At 42.4% G+C, this 17,206-nt stretch overlaps 1 protein-coding gene across 1 annotated transcript in view; it reads right to left on the bottom strand.

Annotated features, from left to right (window-relative positions):
* cnot10 (CCR4-NOT transcription complex, subunit 10) overlaps positions 1-10,058 on the bottom strand; it is a 28,048-nt gene extending 17,990 nt beyond the window's left edge. The window contains exons 1-10 of the mRNA XM_056286048.1: positions 9,886-10,058; positions 9,342-9,433; positions 9,002-9,163; positions 8,680-8,830; positions 8,303-8,439; positions 5,289-5,372; positions 5,068-5,151; positions 4,036-4,153; positions 3,714-3,863; positions 3,391-3,593 (exon numbers count right to left, since the gene is read on the bottom strand). Coding sequence (XP_056142023.1) covers positions 3,391-3,593; positions 3,714-3,863; positions 4,036-4,153; positions 5,068-5,151; positions 5,289-5,372; positions 8,303-8,439; positions 8,680-8,830; positions 9,002-9,163; positions 9,342-9,433; positions 9,886-9,901 — 1,197 coding nt within the window. The 5' untranslated portion in view covers positions 9,902-10,058. The remainder of the gene's footprint in view (positions 1-3,390; positions 3,594-3,713; positions 3,864-4,035; positions 4,154-5,067; positions 5,152-5,288; positions 5,373-8,302; positions 8,440-8,679; positions 8,831-9,001; positions 9,164-9,341; positions 9,434-9,885) is intronic.
* Between the last annotated feature and the right edge of the window lie 7,148 nt (positions 10,059-17,206).

Consider the following 17,206-nt stretch of genomic DNA (forward strand, 5'->3'; position numbering starts at 1 on the left):
CATCATGCCAAAAAGTAAAGAAATCAGTCTGGAACTCAGAAAGAAGATAGTGGATGCTTATCTTAAGGGGGAAGGCTATACTGCCATTTCCAATCGTTTCACAGTGTCTAGAACAGCTGTATGTTGCATCATTGCAAAGCACAAGGAGAAAATTCTGTTTGAAACAAATCTGGGTGTGGTCGAAAGTGCAAGATTTCAAAAACTTTGGAAAGTAAAATAGTCAGAGATGTCAACAACAATCCCCGGATCTCTGCCAAAATGATTGTTGCTGAACTGGCCTCTTCTGGACTTGATGTTTCAAGGAAGACTGTTGTGAGGGCTCCTCATCATGGTGGGCTTCAAGGTCATCGTCCAAGAAAAACTCCATTGCTCACACAGCGGCACATCAAAGCCAGACTGAAGTTTGCCCATGAACATTTGAAATATGGGCATGAGTTTTGGAAGTCTGCCCTTTGGTCTGATGAGACTAAACTTGAGCTGTTTGGGCACATGGATGCTGCTTTTGTTTGGCGAAGGAAGGGAGAGGTCTTCAACCCTAAAAACACAGTTGCCACAGTTAAACATGGTGGTGGGAGCATTATGCTATGGGTCTGTTTTGCTGCTTCAGACACAGGGAACCTTGTTCAGGTACATGGGATCATGAAAAAAGAAGATTATGTTGAAATTTTGAAGGATAATGTAAAGAAATCTGCTGCCAGTCTAGCTTCAGGTTGCTGCTGGGTCTTCCAGCAAGACAATGACCTAAAGCATACATCCAAGTTGGTCCAAAACTTTTTGAAGGACACCAAAATCAAGGTCCTGGAGTGGCCCTCTTCAGAGCCCAGATCTCAATCCTATTGAGAATCTGTGGCGGGAGCTCAAGGTTAATGTCCATGCTCGAAAACCACGCAATTTGGATGAGCTGGAACAATTTGCCATGGAAGAATGGGCTAAGATCCCTCAAGAGACATGTGCCAACCTAGTTAGTAACCACCATAAGAGATTGTTGTCAGTTGTAAGTCAGAAAGGTTACACTACTCACTATTAATTGTCAGGGGGCTAATAATTTTGGCCTTTTCATGTTTGTTTTTTCTTGTTTCAATTCAGTGCCTCAGTAAAATATCTTAATCAAGCTTAGTGGAGATTTTGTCTTTGTTCTTTTGGAAGCATTTCAACTATAAACACTTTTGGTTATGGTAATTTCCATGGAAAAGTTAAGGGTTTTGTTCGATTTCATAAAGGGGGCTAATAATTTGGACCTTAACTGTATTTATTCAGCCAAGCAGGACTACACATCAATGAATTTGCCTTGGTGCAAATAGAACTACTTGCATAGAATGACTCCTGTTTTAACACTAAAGTAAGGAATGTTTTGTAGATTGTAGTTACAGAGAGGAAACAGAATATCTTTGGCTTAAAGGCATTTTCTTGATGCTTAAGATTTACATTTGTAATTTTAAGTGCAGAATCAACATGTAAAATCTGTGGAATGGCCAGTATGAGATTTCCAAATGAAAAGGCTGATGCAGACGCTTGCTTAAATTGAAATCATTGTATGATGAAATAAACTCAACCAATGCTGACTGTAAGTCATGCTGATAGTGTGCCTCAGTAGGGCAAAACTGGCTAGGTATGGTAATGGCTGGTGTATATTTAGGTAATAGAAGATTAAAGTTAAAAAAATCTATTAATTCTGGGGTGAAATGTTGGTACAAATCTTATTAAGTTAAACTATCAGGATAAATCAATAGGGCAATGCACACCTTGAGAAGCTATAATGATAATGTGGTAACCAATAAACAGCTCCAACTAGTGGTAAATTGGCATCATTCCACTACCTAGAATGAAGCTTTTAGGTTGCATATTGCAGCAAGCTTGTTCATAAAGCTCAGTCTGATTGATTTAAATCTGATTAAGCTGCATGTCTGATTATGCTCATTGCCTGCGTGCACACATACACTCACCGACCACTTTATTAGGCACACCTGTCCAACTGCTCGTTAACGCAAATTTCTAATCAGCCAATCACATGGCAGCAACTCAATGCATTTAGGCATGTAGACATGGTCAAGACGATCTGCTGCAGTTCAAACCGAGCATCAGAATGGGGAAGAAAGGTGATTTAAGTGACTTTGAACATGGCATGATTGTTGGTGCCAGACGGGCTGGTCTGAGTATTTCAGAAACTGCTGATCTACTGGGATTTTCACGCACAACCATCTCTAGGGTTTACAGAGAATGGTCCGAAAAAGAGAAAATATCCAGTGAGCGGCAGTTCTGTGGGCGAAAATGCCTTGTTGATGCCAGAGGTCAGCGGAGAATGGCCAGACTGGTTCGAGCTGATAGAAAGGCAACAGTAACTCAAATAACCACTCATTACAACCGATGTATGCAGAAGAGCATCTCTGAACGCACAACACGTCGAACCTTGAGGCAGATGGGCTACAGCAGCAGAAGACCACACCGGGTGCCACTCCTGTCAGCTAAGAACAGGAAACTGAGGCTACAATTCGCACAGGCTCACCAAAATTGGACAATAGAAGATTGGAAAAATGTTGCCTGGTCTGATGAGTCTCGATTTCTGCTGCGACATTCGGATGGTAGGGTCAGAATTTGGCGTCAACAACATGAAAGCATGGATCCATCCTGCCTTGTATCAACGGTTCAGGCTGGTGGTGGTGCTGTAATGGTGTGGGGGATATTTTCTTGGCACACTTTGGGCCCCTTAGTACCAATTGAGCATCGTGTCAACGCCACAGCCTACCTGAGTATTGTTGCTGACCATGTCCATCCCTTTATGACCACAGTGTTCCCATCTTCTGATGGCTACTTCCAGCAGGATAACGCGCCATGTCATAAAGCTCGAATCATCTTCAGACTGGTTTCTTGAACATGACAATGAGTTCACTGTACTCAAATGGCCTCCACAGTCACCAGATCTCAATCCAATAGAGCACCTTTGGGATGTGGTGGACCGGGAGATTCGCATCATGGATGTGCAGCCGACAGATCTGCAGCAACTGCGTGATGCTATCATGTCAATATGGACCAAACTCTCTGAGGAATGTTTCCAGTACCTTGTTGAATCTATGCCACGAAGGATTAAGGCAGTTCTGAAGGCAAAAGGGGGTCCAACCCGGTACTAGCAAGGTGTACCTAATAAAGTGGCCAGTGAGTGTACATTTCTAAATATTTAGGTGGTTTCACAAAAGCCAAAATGTTTTTTTTCCTGCCAAAAACCTTATGTCCTATTGAAAACAATATTGTGCAACTGCTGCTGAGGAAAGAAAGAGATTCAATTTTGGGGAATACTGATTATGCCGTTGTTGCAACCTATTCAAGAGATGCAAGTATCAGACTAGAAAAATTAAAAAAAGGAAACATTATTTCAAACGTATCAAGCAATCTTACCCCCTTGTTTGCAGCTATACAGCACTCTGCCAACCGTAACCACAGCCGAGGGTTGGAGTGATAAACTTGCACTGCCTCCATCAGACACTCGAAGGCAGCCAGAGGCCTGCCAATGTGCAGCAGCTGAATCCCACAGTTATAGAGCAGCTCATAGCGCTTGTTGGCTAGCAGGGCACACATGGGGATACCTGCAAACTTCTTTGCTGGATTAGAGGATAATAAACAGTTGATTAAAACATAGTAAAAAAAAAATACAGGGATTAGAATCAGTCATTAGGATATCATTCATTACAGTCAAGGAGCAGTGCTATTATGAAACTCACACTGACCACTGCTGCCATCACCAAGCTGTGCACACGTATGGTCATTCTCTTGCAGGGCCTTCTTAAAATAAAAGATGCCTAAATTGTGCTTCCCCATTGCAAAATGTATGCATCCCAGATTGTTCCAGAACATACATTTTACACATTCACCTGAATAAAAAACAGGAAAGGCGGCACAAACGTCACTGTGTTGCATTTGTTTTTTAACCATCAAACACTAGTAAAGCATATTCAATTTTGAATTAGGACAACAAAAAACAATTATCCAACTGAAAGCAAATTGTTTAATAATTAACCCTAGCCCATTTAGTGAGTTGGTTACCTGTTTTAAGGGCTCCAGGATGCTCTGCAATGTTAGAGCTATTAAGCAGCTTCACTGCTTTTCGGTAGTTCCCTCTCAGATACTCGAAGTTGCTCTTCAGAAAGAGCGAAGGTGCGGACTTAAAAAAAGAAAATGCATGTTAGAATGCTAACTGAGCCATGGCTTTAAGATGACACTTTGTATGGCTGCCGCAGTAGTTAACATTTCACTTTTAAGTGTTGTTTTGACTTACATTTGTCTTTGTATTTTTGCCTCTGTAGTGAGATTCTCAATAGGAACATGAAATTGTGTTTCAACAAACAGAACACAACGCTGTGCTTTTCTTTTGATGAGATACTCATTATAACATACTTGTTATGTTATATTTGGAAAGGTAGTTAAGTAAAATTTACACCATAATCTAGTTTAAAGTCCTCTTAATGGGTCTAAAGGTACAGAAGGAGGACTTTTCATCAATTCATTTAGCATTTAGGCTTTTTTTTGTGTGTTACTCAGCTCAAAATGTTTTTTTCTGGAAAAATAGCTCCTCCCCTATAGTTTGAGCCCATTCCACTAATAATAGTTATAGCTGAAGCATTATACCTATGGGACTGGGTATGTATTGCAAAATATAGCAAACTGACTATATAGGTACCCTGAGTATGAAGAGATGCTAATGGAGTTTGAGTCTCCAAACACCTTTTTATCTTCTTGCAAACGTACAAGGCAAGCTTTAACTCTTAGTCTAATGCTAGGTTGAGAAACAGTTGTCCATTACTAACATAACGTGTTTAGGATTTTAGCAGTCATTGACCAGTGTGACACCACAATACTACATCTCATGCTCGGCATTTCTGCACTGGGGCTGCTTTCTGATGAGCAGTCACAATAGTCCCTGCTCTTCTCCTCAGCCTATTGATGTAAGGAATTGTTAAAATGCTCTTGAAACATATTCTATCCTGTTCCCTTGAATGCTTAACTAAATCTATGATTCCCTCTGATATCATTTGGTGAGAAATCAAGAGGCAAATGGCATCAAAAGATGAAACTCACATTTCCTGCTGTGTTCATCACGGATTTGATCTCCCGTTTACAAGCCTTGGATGATTTCATCTGAATGTAGGCTCTTACTTTGTACTGTAAAAATAAATGAAAACAAAAGCAATGTTTGTAAAGGGATAAAAAAATACAGCCTCTTGACTTCCAACTTGCACTTTAACTGACATTTATCTGATTAAGTACATTTGTCAAGAATAAATGAATAATGCACATACCTGATGCATCTTTGATTTGGCTGCCTCAATCATGGCCATGAACTCTGCCTTCTGATTTGCCCCTTCTTTGTTTGAATTGTTGTTCTGAAATTGAATCAAACATTCAACAGTTGGGATGTCCGATCAAGGTTTTGTTTTTTGTTTTTTTTTGCCCCAATCTGAGTCCTTTAATATTGAGTATCTGCCAATACCGAGGCCCAATCTGATACTTTTCCCTAAATATTCAAAGAAGGTTGAATCAGTTCATCTGGATACGTTTATTGACAGATATGTTTCATCATTCAACAAAGTGGCATCTTCAGTTTAAACTGACTGCAGGTATTCCCACCCCTTGTAAACAATAACAGTACAATACAGTGCCTAACGACTGAAACCAATGACCAGTTTCAATAATCAAGGTGTGTCCATTAACTAGAGTTTCAAATGGCCATGTGTACTATTCACAGAGGGTTGGGGAATAGTTGCAATCACAGCATTGTAAGACGGTTATAGATGTATTCCTAGCCCCACCCCCACCCCCTCGGTTCAGGGATGGTCATTCCCTCTTAACATAGATGGCCTCTTTGACTCCCTGTTCAAACCGTCATCCATCCCTATCAAGGACGTGCACATCCTCATCCCTTAAAGAGTGGCCACTGGCCTGGCCATCTGCACGTGGGTGTAGACTACATCTGTTGCCATTTTACAATGCTGTGATTGCAACTATTCCCCAACCCTCTGTGAATAGTACACATGGCCATCAAAACTCTAGTTAATGGGCACACCCATATTTGATCATGAAACTGGTCATTGGTTTCGGTCGTTAGGCACTGTATTGTACTGTATATTTTATAAGGGGTGGAGATACCTGCAGTCAGTTTAGACTGGAGATGTCACTTAGCTGAGTGATGAACTGTATCTGTTAATAAACGTTGTATCCAGATGAACTGACTCAACCTTCTTTGATTTTCTTTCCTGGATTATTGAGCATGCGTCAAGACATTTTTCCTAAATAGTACAGCTGCACAGTGCCTACTTCAAGTACATTAGAGTTTAAAACTGAATAGCTCTGCAATGCATTAAGAAAAAAATTGCCTGCATCCAGCAGTTCCTTAATGTTTTTTAATTTTTATTTTTTTAAACAGTAAACAAACTAAAATATTTTTATATGTCTCTTATCACAATTCCACTTGGTTATTTTGTTAAAAAAATGCACTAAGTATTCAAACTTATTCTGCCACCTGACAGCGTACGTAGCGAGGCACACATCAGCAGATAGCTAAACACTAACTTGACTGAAGTAGCACGGGGTTGCTTCAGTGAGGAAGGAGCGTAAAGTGAGTTGTAAACGTGCACTTGTACATCCATTTATTGAAGATAGTGTTTCCATGAGATCAAGTTGTTTGTAGTAGTGTGAAACTGTAAATAAACCTATATAGTGTCTATGAAATAACATAAACAAATGTTACGAAATATAACGAAAGATGAACAGAAATAATTTCTATAAACATAGATGAACTAGTCTACTCACAAACAAAGCTTTGTCAAGGCTTACACAGGCAGACGTAGCCAGAGGAAAAGATGTTCTCTAGCTTGCTTGACATGAAATAGCAGCTAAACTCTTAACCGATCGTGTGACCAACAATAACGTGACTCTAAACAACCAATTGGAACGCAAACATCTAAACATGTAAGATGACTTTGAGTGTTAGAAAAGCGCTATATAAGTTTAATTTATTATTATTATTCTTAAATATCTAAAATAACAGGAATGGGCTGCATTCTACTTAATGGCCTACAGAGGGTGCTAGAACACAAACCGAATGAACGCATGTTACGCCACAAAACTAAAATGTTTTTATAAATAGCTCTTATCAATTCCACTTAGTGCAGCATTGCAGTAAAACTAGAGCATTCAAAATGAATAATATAATCACAATTCCATTTTGAAGGGGTGTAATAGCTTAACTTTAGCATTCAGTCAGTCACAGCCTTTGTCTTGGGTTACCTTTGTCAATTCATTATATTCTGTTGAGTTTATTTTTTAGATGCTGTATCAAATTGGTAGTATTGAATGCAGCGCTGTTACTACTGCCTTGCAAAATGCTCATGTTGCAGACATTACAAGTGGATGTTGGACTGCTTTCGTTTTCCTATTTAAAATATTTCCACACTGCAGACATTTTAGTCACAGGTATGCCAGAGTACGCTTCTGCATCATGCCACAAATTGTGCTCTCTGTTTACAACACCTGTGTGATAGCTGACCTAAAACAAAGGAGCAGGCTTAGGTTCGTGCTCATATAGCCGATATCGTTCAGTAAAAAAAAAAAAAAAAAAAAATGCCTTCATCGGCAATGATTCCTATGTTTGAGATCTGATCAGGACATCCCTACTGAATAGTGAACTGTTTATAGTGAGACTTTCAAATTTGTATGCTTTCCTTTTTTACTTTCTTCAATGTTAAATAGAGAAAGAAAAATGAAAAACTAAATAAACATTCTTACATATTTTTTCCCCCAATCCAAATGAGACAGTTTTGCTAACTCTTCAAATCTACTTTGAGACAATAGATTTAGCTTCTATGACTTGTCAAGAGGATGGCTAATACCATGTGGCACTACCCTACCTCCTTCTAGTTGGTCTAATAAGTGGTTGTGTGTGTACAAGTGACCTGATATCCATGCTCCCTGAGATAAACCTGAATAAGGTCTGCAGCCTCCAGTACAGGGCCCCTATGAATTTAGCAGCTGCACTTCCCTGCAAACACTTCCAGGGCAGACATCCTAAATTTAAGTTATGCAGGAAATACTGTGCTGAGCCTTCTACTAAAAACATGTTCATCTAAGTATCTTAGAGAATTTATATTTACTTTCATTTTTCAATATTCAAATAACAATAAGATTGATGCATGCAAGATGATGAGAACAAAAAATGGGAGACATCATATTTGGCAGAACTACACAGGTTCAAATCAGATTAAGTGCCCAAGGAAAACACAAAATTTTAGGATGACAATTCTCTGAAGCCAAGTACCTCTCCTTTCCCATTCTTGCTGTTTCCTTGTACAGACAGCTTATCCAGCACAGCTAGGAGATGAAGGGCCTTCTCTGGCTGGAATGTTAGCAAGTACAGGTCCACCAGCAGGAAGCAGACAGCCTGAGCAAACTTCTCTTCTAGGACAAATGACACTATCAAGCCATGCAGTACTTTTGGGTGACAGTTGAGACAACAGCTCTTTGAGATCATTTAAAACAAAATCATATAGCCAACTTGGATGGTTTATAAAACATATTTCACCCTGGTGGGATACAATTTTGTTGAAGACAATATCAATAGTCTATAATAACAGTATTTCCCATTGAGGCAGGGGCTTTTTCATTAACAAATACAAATAAACCATCATCACATACCAAATGGTTCCAGAAACTGGTATAGTTTCTCTCCAATGGAAATAGCCTCAGAGTACTGCCGCATATGGTAATGAATGATGGCTTGATTGTAGTACAACAAACTATTTTCAACATCATCCAAACCATCAATGTCCTCCACTGATGTGTGAACCTTGAAAGAAAAAAAAAATGCATGGTGGATGGTGAAGCACATGATAGCTTATGAATTAGGCAAAAACTGTTGCCTCCATGTAGAATAAACAAAGCATAAACAAAGCACTGGAGGCAAACATGACTTGAAGGACATGAGTAAAAACAGCATAGCCCACATTTTAATAGTTACCTGGTTTCTCATTGCCATAAGGATCTGCTTAAGTGTTCCCGTAGTGGTTTGACCACTTTTGTAAAATTCTGCAATAGCTTTATTCAGTGCAATTTTGTAGTCTTCTTTGTTCAGCTCTTGCAGGGTTTCCAGATGTTTTACAGACTCATCATACTTCCCAGCCTGTAAGAAGCAAAAAAAAAAAAAAAAAACGAATGCAAAATGGATATAACCCGTGTCAGTTGGATATCCTGTATGACATTTCAGTAGTGATGACGTGTGTCAACCTTTGACTAACAGTTAAACACCAAGGTTAGTAGCATCAGAGAGAAAGGAACTATGAAAGAAAGCGTCTGTTTACCGTGAAAGCTTCAAATGCACTTGCTGCCATTTCTTTCTCTTGATCTGTCACTGCTGGGGATGAAGAGCTGTTCTGTTTTCCCTCGGTTTGTTCTGACAGAAATGAACAGAGACAAAACAATTCTCATACCACACTAATAAGCTAATGCAAAATATCTACCCACTTATTACCCCTGGCCGGTTTTCAGTAGGATATGTTGATCTGGAAGGACCACTGCTAACCTACTTTGGTGACAGGGAGAAGGTCGGCGGCCCATCTGAGATAAGCACTCCAACGAGGGGCGCACTACGGTAAACGGTTAGCAGGCTAATGAGCAAGATCTAGTGTTTAATTATCAGCACAGCCAATCGACAACTTAAAAGCTGTCGTTTTCTAGAAACGGAAAATTTGGTTATTCCAGCTAAAACTACATTAATAACAGCGTTTATGTCCAAACAAAGCAACCAGCCGTTCATAACGCAGGTAGCTAGATAGCTAGCATTAGGTTAAGACTGAATCAGTAATGTCAGATAGCTTTTAGGCTAACGGTCGCCGAGGCACTTACCTGTATTTTCAGCCATTTCGATGACCTTTATTGTGACACAAGGGACGCCTAGATTCGTGATTAAGATGGCCTTTTCCTTATATAACGTTGACCGGTTAAAATGAAGTAATTTAGTAAATAACTTGAACTTTGTTGTTAAACACAGGAGGTGGCGGTTTGCTCCACAGATATCCTTCTTTGCGTTCCGGTGTTACTTTGTAATTGCCGCTGACAGAGCACCAGCGCTACCCACTGGATCGGAGGGCCGTCCGCACCTATAAGGGATGGTCTTGGGTCTCCGGTCTCTTGCCAGTCCTCCATAAGAAATCTGGTTGTCGCTATGGATCAGGCTCTGACTCTGGACCAACATATTAAGTGTCTGATTCCCTCTTGTTTTTTGTTTTTTTGTTTTGTTTTTGTTTTTTTACACACACACCCCTCCGAGGTCACAATGCGACGACATTAGCAAGCAAGCAAACAAAATGTTATATAGTATAGCATTTTAAAAACACAGTTACAAAGTGTTTTACACTCAATACACAAAATGCGGATAAATACATAAAATAAACTGAATGGATATAAAACACGGCATAGGGAGTAACAGACGCAGCTAAAAGCGTTATTATTACGACATTAGTATGAGTCACGGTAGTCATTCAGTCAGTTAACGGTCTTCTACGTAGTCCGAGTCGAAACCCCAAACAAGTGTAACCGGTTATTTTCTTGCCCGGTGCGGCATTCGATACGCGGTGTACTGCACCACAAGGCGACGTCACTAACCGCTCGGCTAAAGGGTCGGATCCGTTAGCTGGGGACTAACATTTCTTATTAGTAGTTTACACAAGCCACGCAAAATTAACCACAGCATGAACGAAACATCACTAAAACACAATTTTAACATGAACGTTAACAGTGCCATCAGCAGGGGCGCCGGAATGGGGGGGGGCATTGGCCCCCTGCCCCCCCCACACACACACACACACTTTTACCCTCTTTCCACTTTTTTTAAAGTCAGGGGTCCCTGTATCCCCGCTAATGCCCATATATTGCAACGCTTACGGTAAAAAGACGTTTCAATCATTCCCGTCCACTCTAAGAAATTAGGGCAAATAAAGCACGCAGACATAAATCAGGAAGAATATTAAATTTTAATCCAATCAAAGGGTACATTGCATCACAAATCAAATGCACTGTAGCCTACATAGCAATCAATAAAATGATGTGTGTGTGCGTTGTTTGTCTGTTTGAGCCGTTAACTTAGCTAACGTCAGCTCTGCTAGCTATCAATATTGCGAACACAACACATGCTTCTGAAAAAAAATGTCAAAAGAACCAGTGAATAAGAAAGTAAAATACAGCCAAACTAAACTAAACTTTAACAGTAATGTTACACCCCCGCCGTCCACAACTCCATTGGAGCATGGCCCCCCAAATCGAGAACCAGCGCAGTCAGAACCCCGAAGCAGCAGCTCCAGGACCGGGACTGCTGAGACTGTTGAAACCACCAGCATATAACCGAAACAGACTAGCGCAGACTGCATAGATGATTGTTGTCGGGACATAGAGACGGGTAAAGCTGCACAGCTAATAATTGAACAAGAATTGTTTGTATCTAATCCCACATGCACTAGCTGGTTTATGTTTGACTTATACCGCTTCCCCGTGGGCAGGCAGCAGAAAGAGTGAGATTTCAAAACTGAATACAGTGTATCAACTTAAGCGCTCAGGCTCAACACGGAACGCTAAACCGAGACTGCCTAACTGGTACAAGGTAAAAAGATGGAGCGGACACGTGTCTTCAATAACGTGCTTTATTGTATTAAAACCGCAAATACAGGCATACGGAGCTGCGCTTCGGTGCGCTCTTATAGCACTATACAGTACACCCCTGCACACGCATATATATCATTGTTGGCCCCCCCACTTCAGAAATGATTCCGGCGTGCCTGCCCATCAGCCCTTGCACTCCCCCAGCACAGAACTGCCGACAGTCAGAGCAACCACCTCACCCGGTCACTATATAGCCCCCACCAGATGGTCAGCTGTCCTCGACGACCCCATCACCCAATGCATAGTGCCTCAAATTTCCAGGGTACCATTGCTGGCAAACAGGCCGCCTGGGGCTCACAGGAAGCGCAACCGTGGGAGAGTCATACTGATTGATGCATGGGGTGCTATTGTCAACCCAGGCCCCAACAACAAGCGGACCAAGGGGACGATATGGGGAGGATCTGTCCTGGTGTAGCACCACCATGCGCCCTTGGCCAGGCATGCGCACCCATTACACCACTTCAGACAGCGGGCCCACGACCTCGCCGAGCCCCTGCCAGTGGCTGCGAAGCTTGGGGGAAATCCCCTTCTTGCGAATGGGATGATACACCCATACTTGTCCCCTTGCGTGAAGGCCTTCCCAAGGCAATGTGTGTCATAGGCCCTCTTCTGCTGTACTTCAGAGCCAGCCCGGGCCCGGCAAGTGCAGGAGTCGCAGCAGTGCACGTGCAGCTCCACATCTTATCGACAGCCAGGCCAGTAGAACTGCCCACTGAGGCGGTGGAGGGTCTTGGCATTCCTTTAGTGCCCCCCCCCCACCAAGCCATAGACCATCTAGAGAACCTGGGGAAAGCGTACACGGGCCATCAATAGCTGCAGGAGGTCATTCCCTTGTCCAGGAGCTTGCCACCTCTGGTACGCCAACCCACCATGGACCTCAAAGTTGCCCCACTGAGAATGGTAGGCAATTACCTCGAGCCCCAGCTCTGACACATCTGTCCACCTGGGGTGCCGCCCCATCTCCAGCAAGCCCCTCACCAGCACCAGGGTCATGTCTGCCTCCTGCTTCAGTTGCTGCGTGGTCAACGGGAACCTCCTCCCCTCATTGCTGGTGGTCTGGACAGCCGCAACCATCAACGTCATCTGGCCCTGTTCCTCTTGCCGCACTCCAATGCTGCACAGGGGTTCTGTACCTGATGAGCGGCAGCTGCTCAGTGACTGTCTCCCCAGTTCCTGAGCCCGTTCCTCCCCTGACCGGACCGAAGCACCACGGTCTTCGAGCCAAGGGTGATGGTTGCCTATGACACATTAACACAGGCTCCCGAGTGGGTCAGCAGGTCCAGGCTGATAATGAACAGGTCTTGGATGTTGGCGAGCCAGAACTTGTGCACCAGCTGCTGGTCTCCAGCCTTCAATCATAGGGACTTCTTCCCTCTCATACCAGCCTTTTATCCTGTCACCATCATCAGCTGGGTGTTGGTTGGTGACCATGCCACTGACGGTGCCCAGGAGGATGCCAGGTTGCACCAGGTAAATGGTAGACTCCGTGTCTACCAAGGCCCGGTAGGATCAATCGTCATGTTGGCAGTCCAGATAGAGTCCTTTGGTGTGACCTAGGCAGCCAACCACCATGCATCAGCCTTGAACGGGTGCTGGAGACTGGAGTGGCAGTCCACTCACTAAGCCATTCTGCTGTTGTTTCCTCGCCAGCCGGGCGAATCTGGCTTTCAGTGCTGGTGTTGGGCAGCATCGCTCCCGGTCGCTAGGGGGCGGTCGGTAATGGCGGGTAGCAGACGTTCCCCTGTATTGGCCCTCCTGGCCTCTAGAAGGCATACACACACACACACACACACACACACACACACACACACACACACACACACACACACACACACACACACACACACACACACATATACTATATATACAGTATATATATAAAACTTTGTTAAAATAAACACTCAACGGAAGGGAAAGTGCTCAACAAATAAGGAGCAAAATAATCCAGTGAGTCAAGTCAATTCTTTATGAGACAGTACAAGCCTGTTTCATGTCATAAGCAATCATCAGCTGTCTATATATATATATATATATATATATATATATATATACACACAGACACACATACATAAATACATACATACATACATATAACTTTGTTTAAAGAAACACTTTGTTTAAAGAAATATTCGAGGGGGCATGGAGGGGGCACGACAACTCATGCCCTCTCGAAACAAAATGCCAGATCAAAAGGGTGTGCAGACAAATGCTCACAAGACAAATGCTCACAAGACAAATGCTCACAATACTAATAGAAAAAGAGACAAATGCTCACAAATTGTTTTACAATCTTTATTTTTCAAAAAGTCAACTGAACATTCTGTTGCATGTCACATAAGACATGTCACATAGGCCTAAGCATGTGAGAGGGATCACATCTCCCTGACAAATGAAATGGTGATCTTAAAGATAATCATGATAATGAGACTATCAATTACTGTTTGGTAATACATAATCTTAATTAACCTTTATTCATGGAAAAATATTCCATTGAACAGTCTGTTGCATGTCACAAGAAATATCACATAGGTCTAAGCATGTAATAGGGATCACAGTGACCTAATTAAGAGATTTTAAAGCAGTGTCTATAGAGTCTTTTGCCAACCAATTTCTTATATAGAGACTGTCAATTGCCACGGGGTATGTTGAGCAATGTTCCATTATCAGTCTATTCCAGTCGGATGCAGTGTCCAACTGCAGTGAGGAAATCCTCCATGGTCCTGCGTTCCTCCAAAAAATCTGTGCAGAGATTACAGAGCCTCTTCTGCAGTTCCTTATAGGCTCTCCATTGGCATTTCTTAGGCAGCTGCCCTCTGTGGTGCTGTGCAATTTGTGTGCTCACAAGAGCGAAGTCCTTGCGCAGACCCTCAACCGCCGTCCAGAATGAAGGATGATGATGCCCGATGAGTTGGGAAAATGAGGTATTCCAGCCCTCGCAGGCGTTGTCGGTCCTATCTCTTCCCTCCAGGGTGGCATGATGGACATTCCAGACGGCGATGGGGAACCGGGGTGGAATGTACCTGACACGGAGTGGCGGTGGTGGAGCATCAGGCTGGTCTGCAACAGGCTGCACATGACGATACGTGCTGGTGACGTAGGTGGAGTCAAAGTATTCAACTAAACCTTCCAACCCAGTGGGAGTGTTTTCCTTGAGGTACTCCATACCTTCCTGTACTTTGCCACAGAAGTGCCTGATGTCTTCATCATTACGGTAGAGCTCTGTGCACCCGAGGTCCTGGATCTTCCTCCACGTGCTCTGGCAGAGGTGGTAGAAGCATCCCTGTGTTGTCACTTGAGGGCCCAGCACCAAGGAAACTGACTGGATGGCTGCCAACTCGAAGTCCGTGATGACGGTCCTGGGGTCTGGGAAGATCTGTATTTCTTCCAACTTGGCGACGACTGCTTGGAGCAGTTCTTGGTAGATCTGTGCACTTTTGCCTGGCAGGAAGGCGTACACACAGGAAACTGCACAGTCTCCAAGAGGGGCGCGGATCACATAAAGCTGTTCAAAGACACTTGGACTCATAGCAAAGTTGCCATCCATGAACCAAGTGTCAGCCTGGCCTAGAAGACGGAGCTGCTCCTCTGCTGCGTATACGATGACCCTCTGACGTTCACTAGGTCCAGTGTCGTGAATGAGGAAGGGTCTTGGCGTTGCTCCTCCTGTGAGTGTCCACTCCTCGGTGATGTTGAGTTCTTGGAGTGATGCTGGGTCCTTAGGAAGACATCCGCGTCGTTGACGTTGCAGGTCTCGCTTGCAAGTGTTGATGTTACCGATGTTCGCACGAACATCCTCTGTTGTGTGAAGCAGGGCTTGAGTCAGGATCTGGTTTGGTCGGCTCCTTGACTGCTTTGCCTGTGCCTTCATTGTTGTCCGTAGTTTGTTGACTTCCACACATGTCCTGTCTGCTGGATGGTTGTGAATGGCATGGGACCTGGGGTTTTCATAGGTGTCATCAGTCGTGAGGCCTCCCTTGCATCCAGTTGATCTCTGGTGACAGCACTGCCATCTTATCCAGTCTTTGGAGCTCCTTTTCTTCACATACATGTAGCCATCGAGACAGAGCTTGTCTCCACCTTTGTGTGTCTTGATTATCTCCATGCTGAGTGTGACTGACTACCTGTCAGTCCTGTCATCCTTATATATGGACACAAGTCCGAGCTCATCATATACCAGAACTGCTCAAAACTACTCAACACACTGAGTATCCAGAACGATTCCATGACAAATGCTCACAAGACAAATGCTCACAAGACCAATGCTCACAAGACGAATGCTCACAAGACAAATGCTCACAACACTAAAAGAAAAAGAGACAAATGCTCACAAATTGTCTATAAAAGAAATTGGTTGGCAAAAGACTCTATAGACACTGCTTTAAAATCTCTTAATTAGGTCACTGTGATCCCTATTACATGCTTAGACCTATGTGATATTTCTTGTGACATGCAACAGACTGTTCAATGGAATATTTTTCCATGAATAAAGGTTAATTAAGATTATGTATTACCAAACAGTAATTGATAGTCTCATTATCATGATTATCTTTAAGATCACCATTTCATTTGTCAGGGAGATGTGATCCCTCTCATATGCTTAGGCCTATGTGATATGTCTTATGTGACATGCAACAGAATGTTCAGTCGACTTTTTGAAAAATAAAGATTGTAAAACAATTTGTAAGCATTTGTCTTTTTTTCTGTTAGTATTGTGAGCATTTGTCTTGTGAGCATTTGTCTTGTGAGCATTTGTCTGCACACCATCCAGAACTGCTCTGACGACTCAGAAGGTGTTTTTATTCTGAGCAGCTCATCTATAAATGGACCAAAGCTTTGTGATTATGTCATGGCAATACTCAAAACAATAGGTGTGATATGTGATGAATAAAGTGTGAAATGGGGTGTGATAGGTAAGACAAACAAAAGGAGTATTCAAGCAGCATCTATAAAGGGGTCAAAGCCCTTTTAACTTGTCTCACCAGTGTGTGAAATAGAACTACAAAAGAGGTGTGAAATGGGGTGTGATAGGTAAGACAAACCAAAGGAGTATTCAAGCAGCATCTATAAAGGGGTGAAAGCCCTTTTGACTTGTCTCACCAGTGTGTGAAATAGAACTAAAGGAAATCGATTTCATGTACATATTTCACTATTGCATTGGATTTTGAAAGTATTTGTACATATTTTCATAATTAAATCGATATGTAAACATATTTCATATTTGTATATCTGTATACTATCATTTTTCACTGTAAATATAGATTATAAAACAATTTGTGAGCATTTGTCTCTTTTTCTTTTAGTGTTGTGAGCATTTGTCTTGTGAGCATTTATCATGGAACCGACGAAAGGAGTTATCTATCAAGCTACGGTGACAAGAAATGACAACAGCAAAATAGAGACATATGTCGGTCTAAACAGAGGGCACGTTCAAAAAGATGTTTAATGCACACATGTGTAGCTTTGGAAACAATAATTGAAAGACTGTAACATCCTTAAGCCATTATATTTGGTC

Source organism: Lampris incognitus, chromosome 9, assembly GCF_029633865.1.
Source record: "Lampris incognitus isolate fLamInc1 chromosome 9, fLamInc1.hap2, whole genome shotgun sequence".
NCBI lineage: Eukaryota > Metazoa > Chordata > Actinopteri > Lampriformes > Lampridae > Lampris > Lampris incognitus.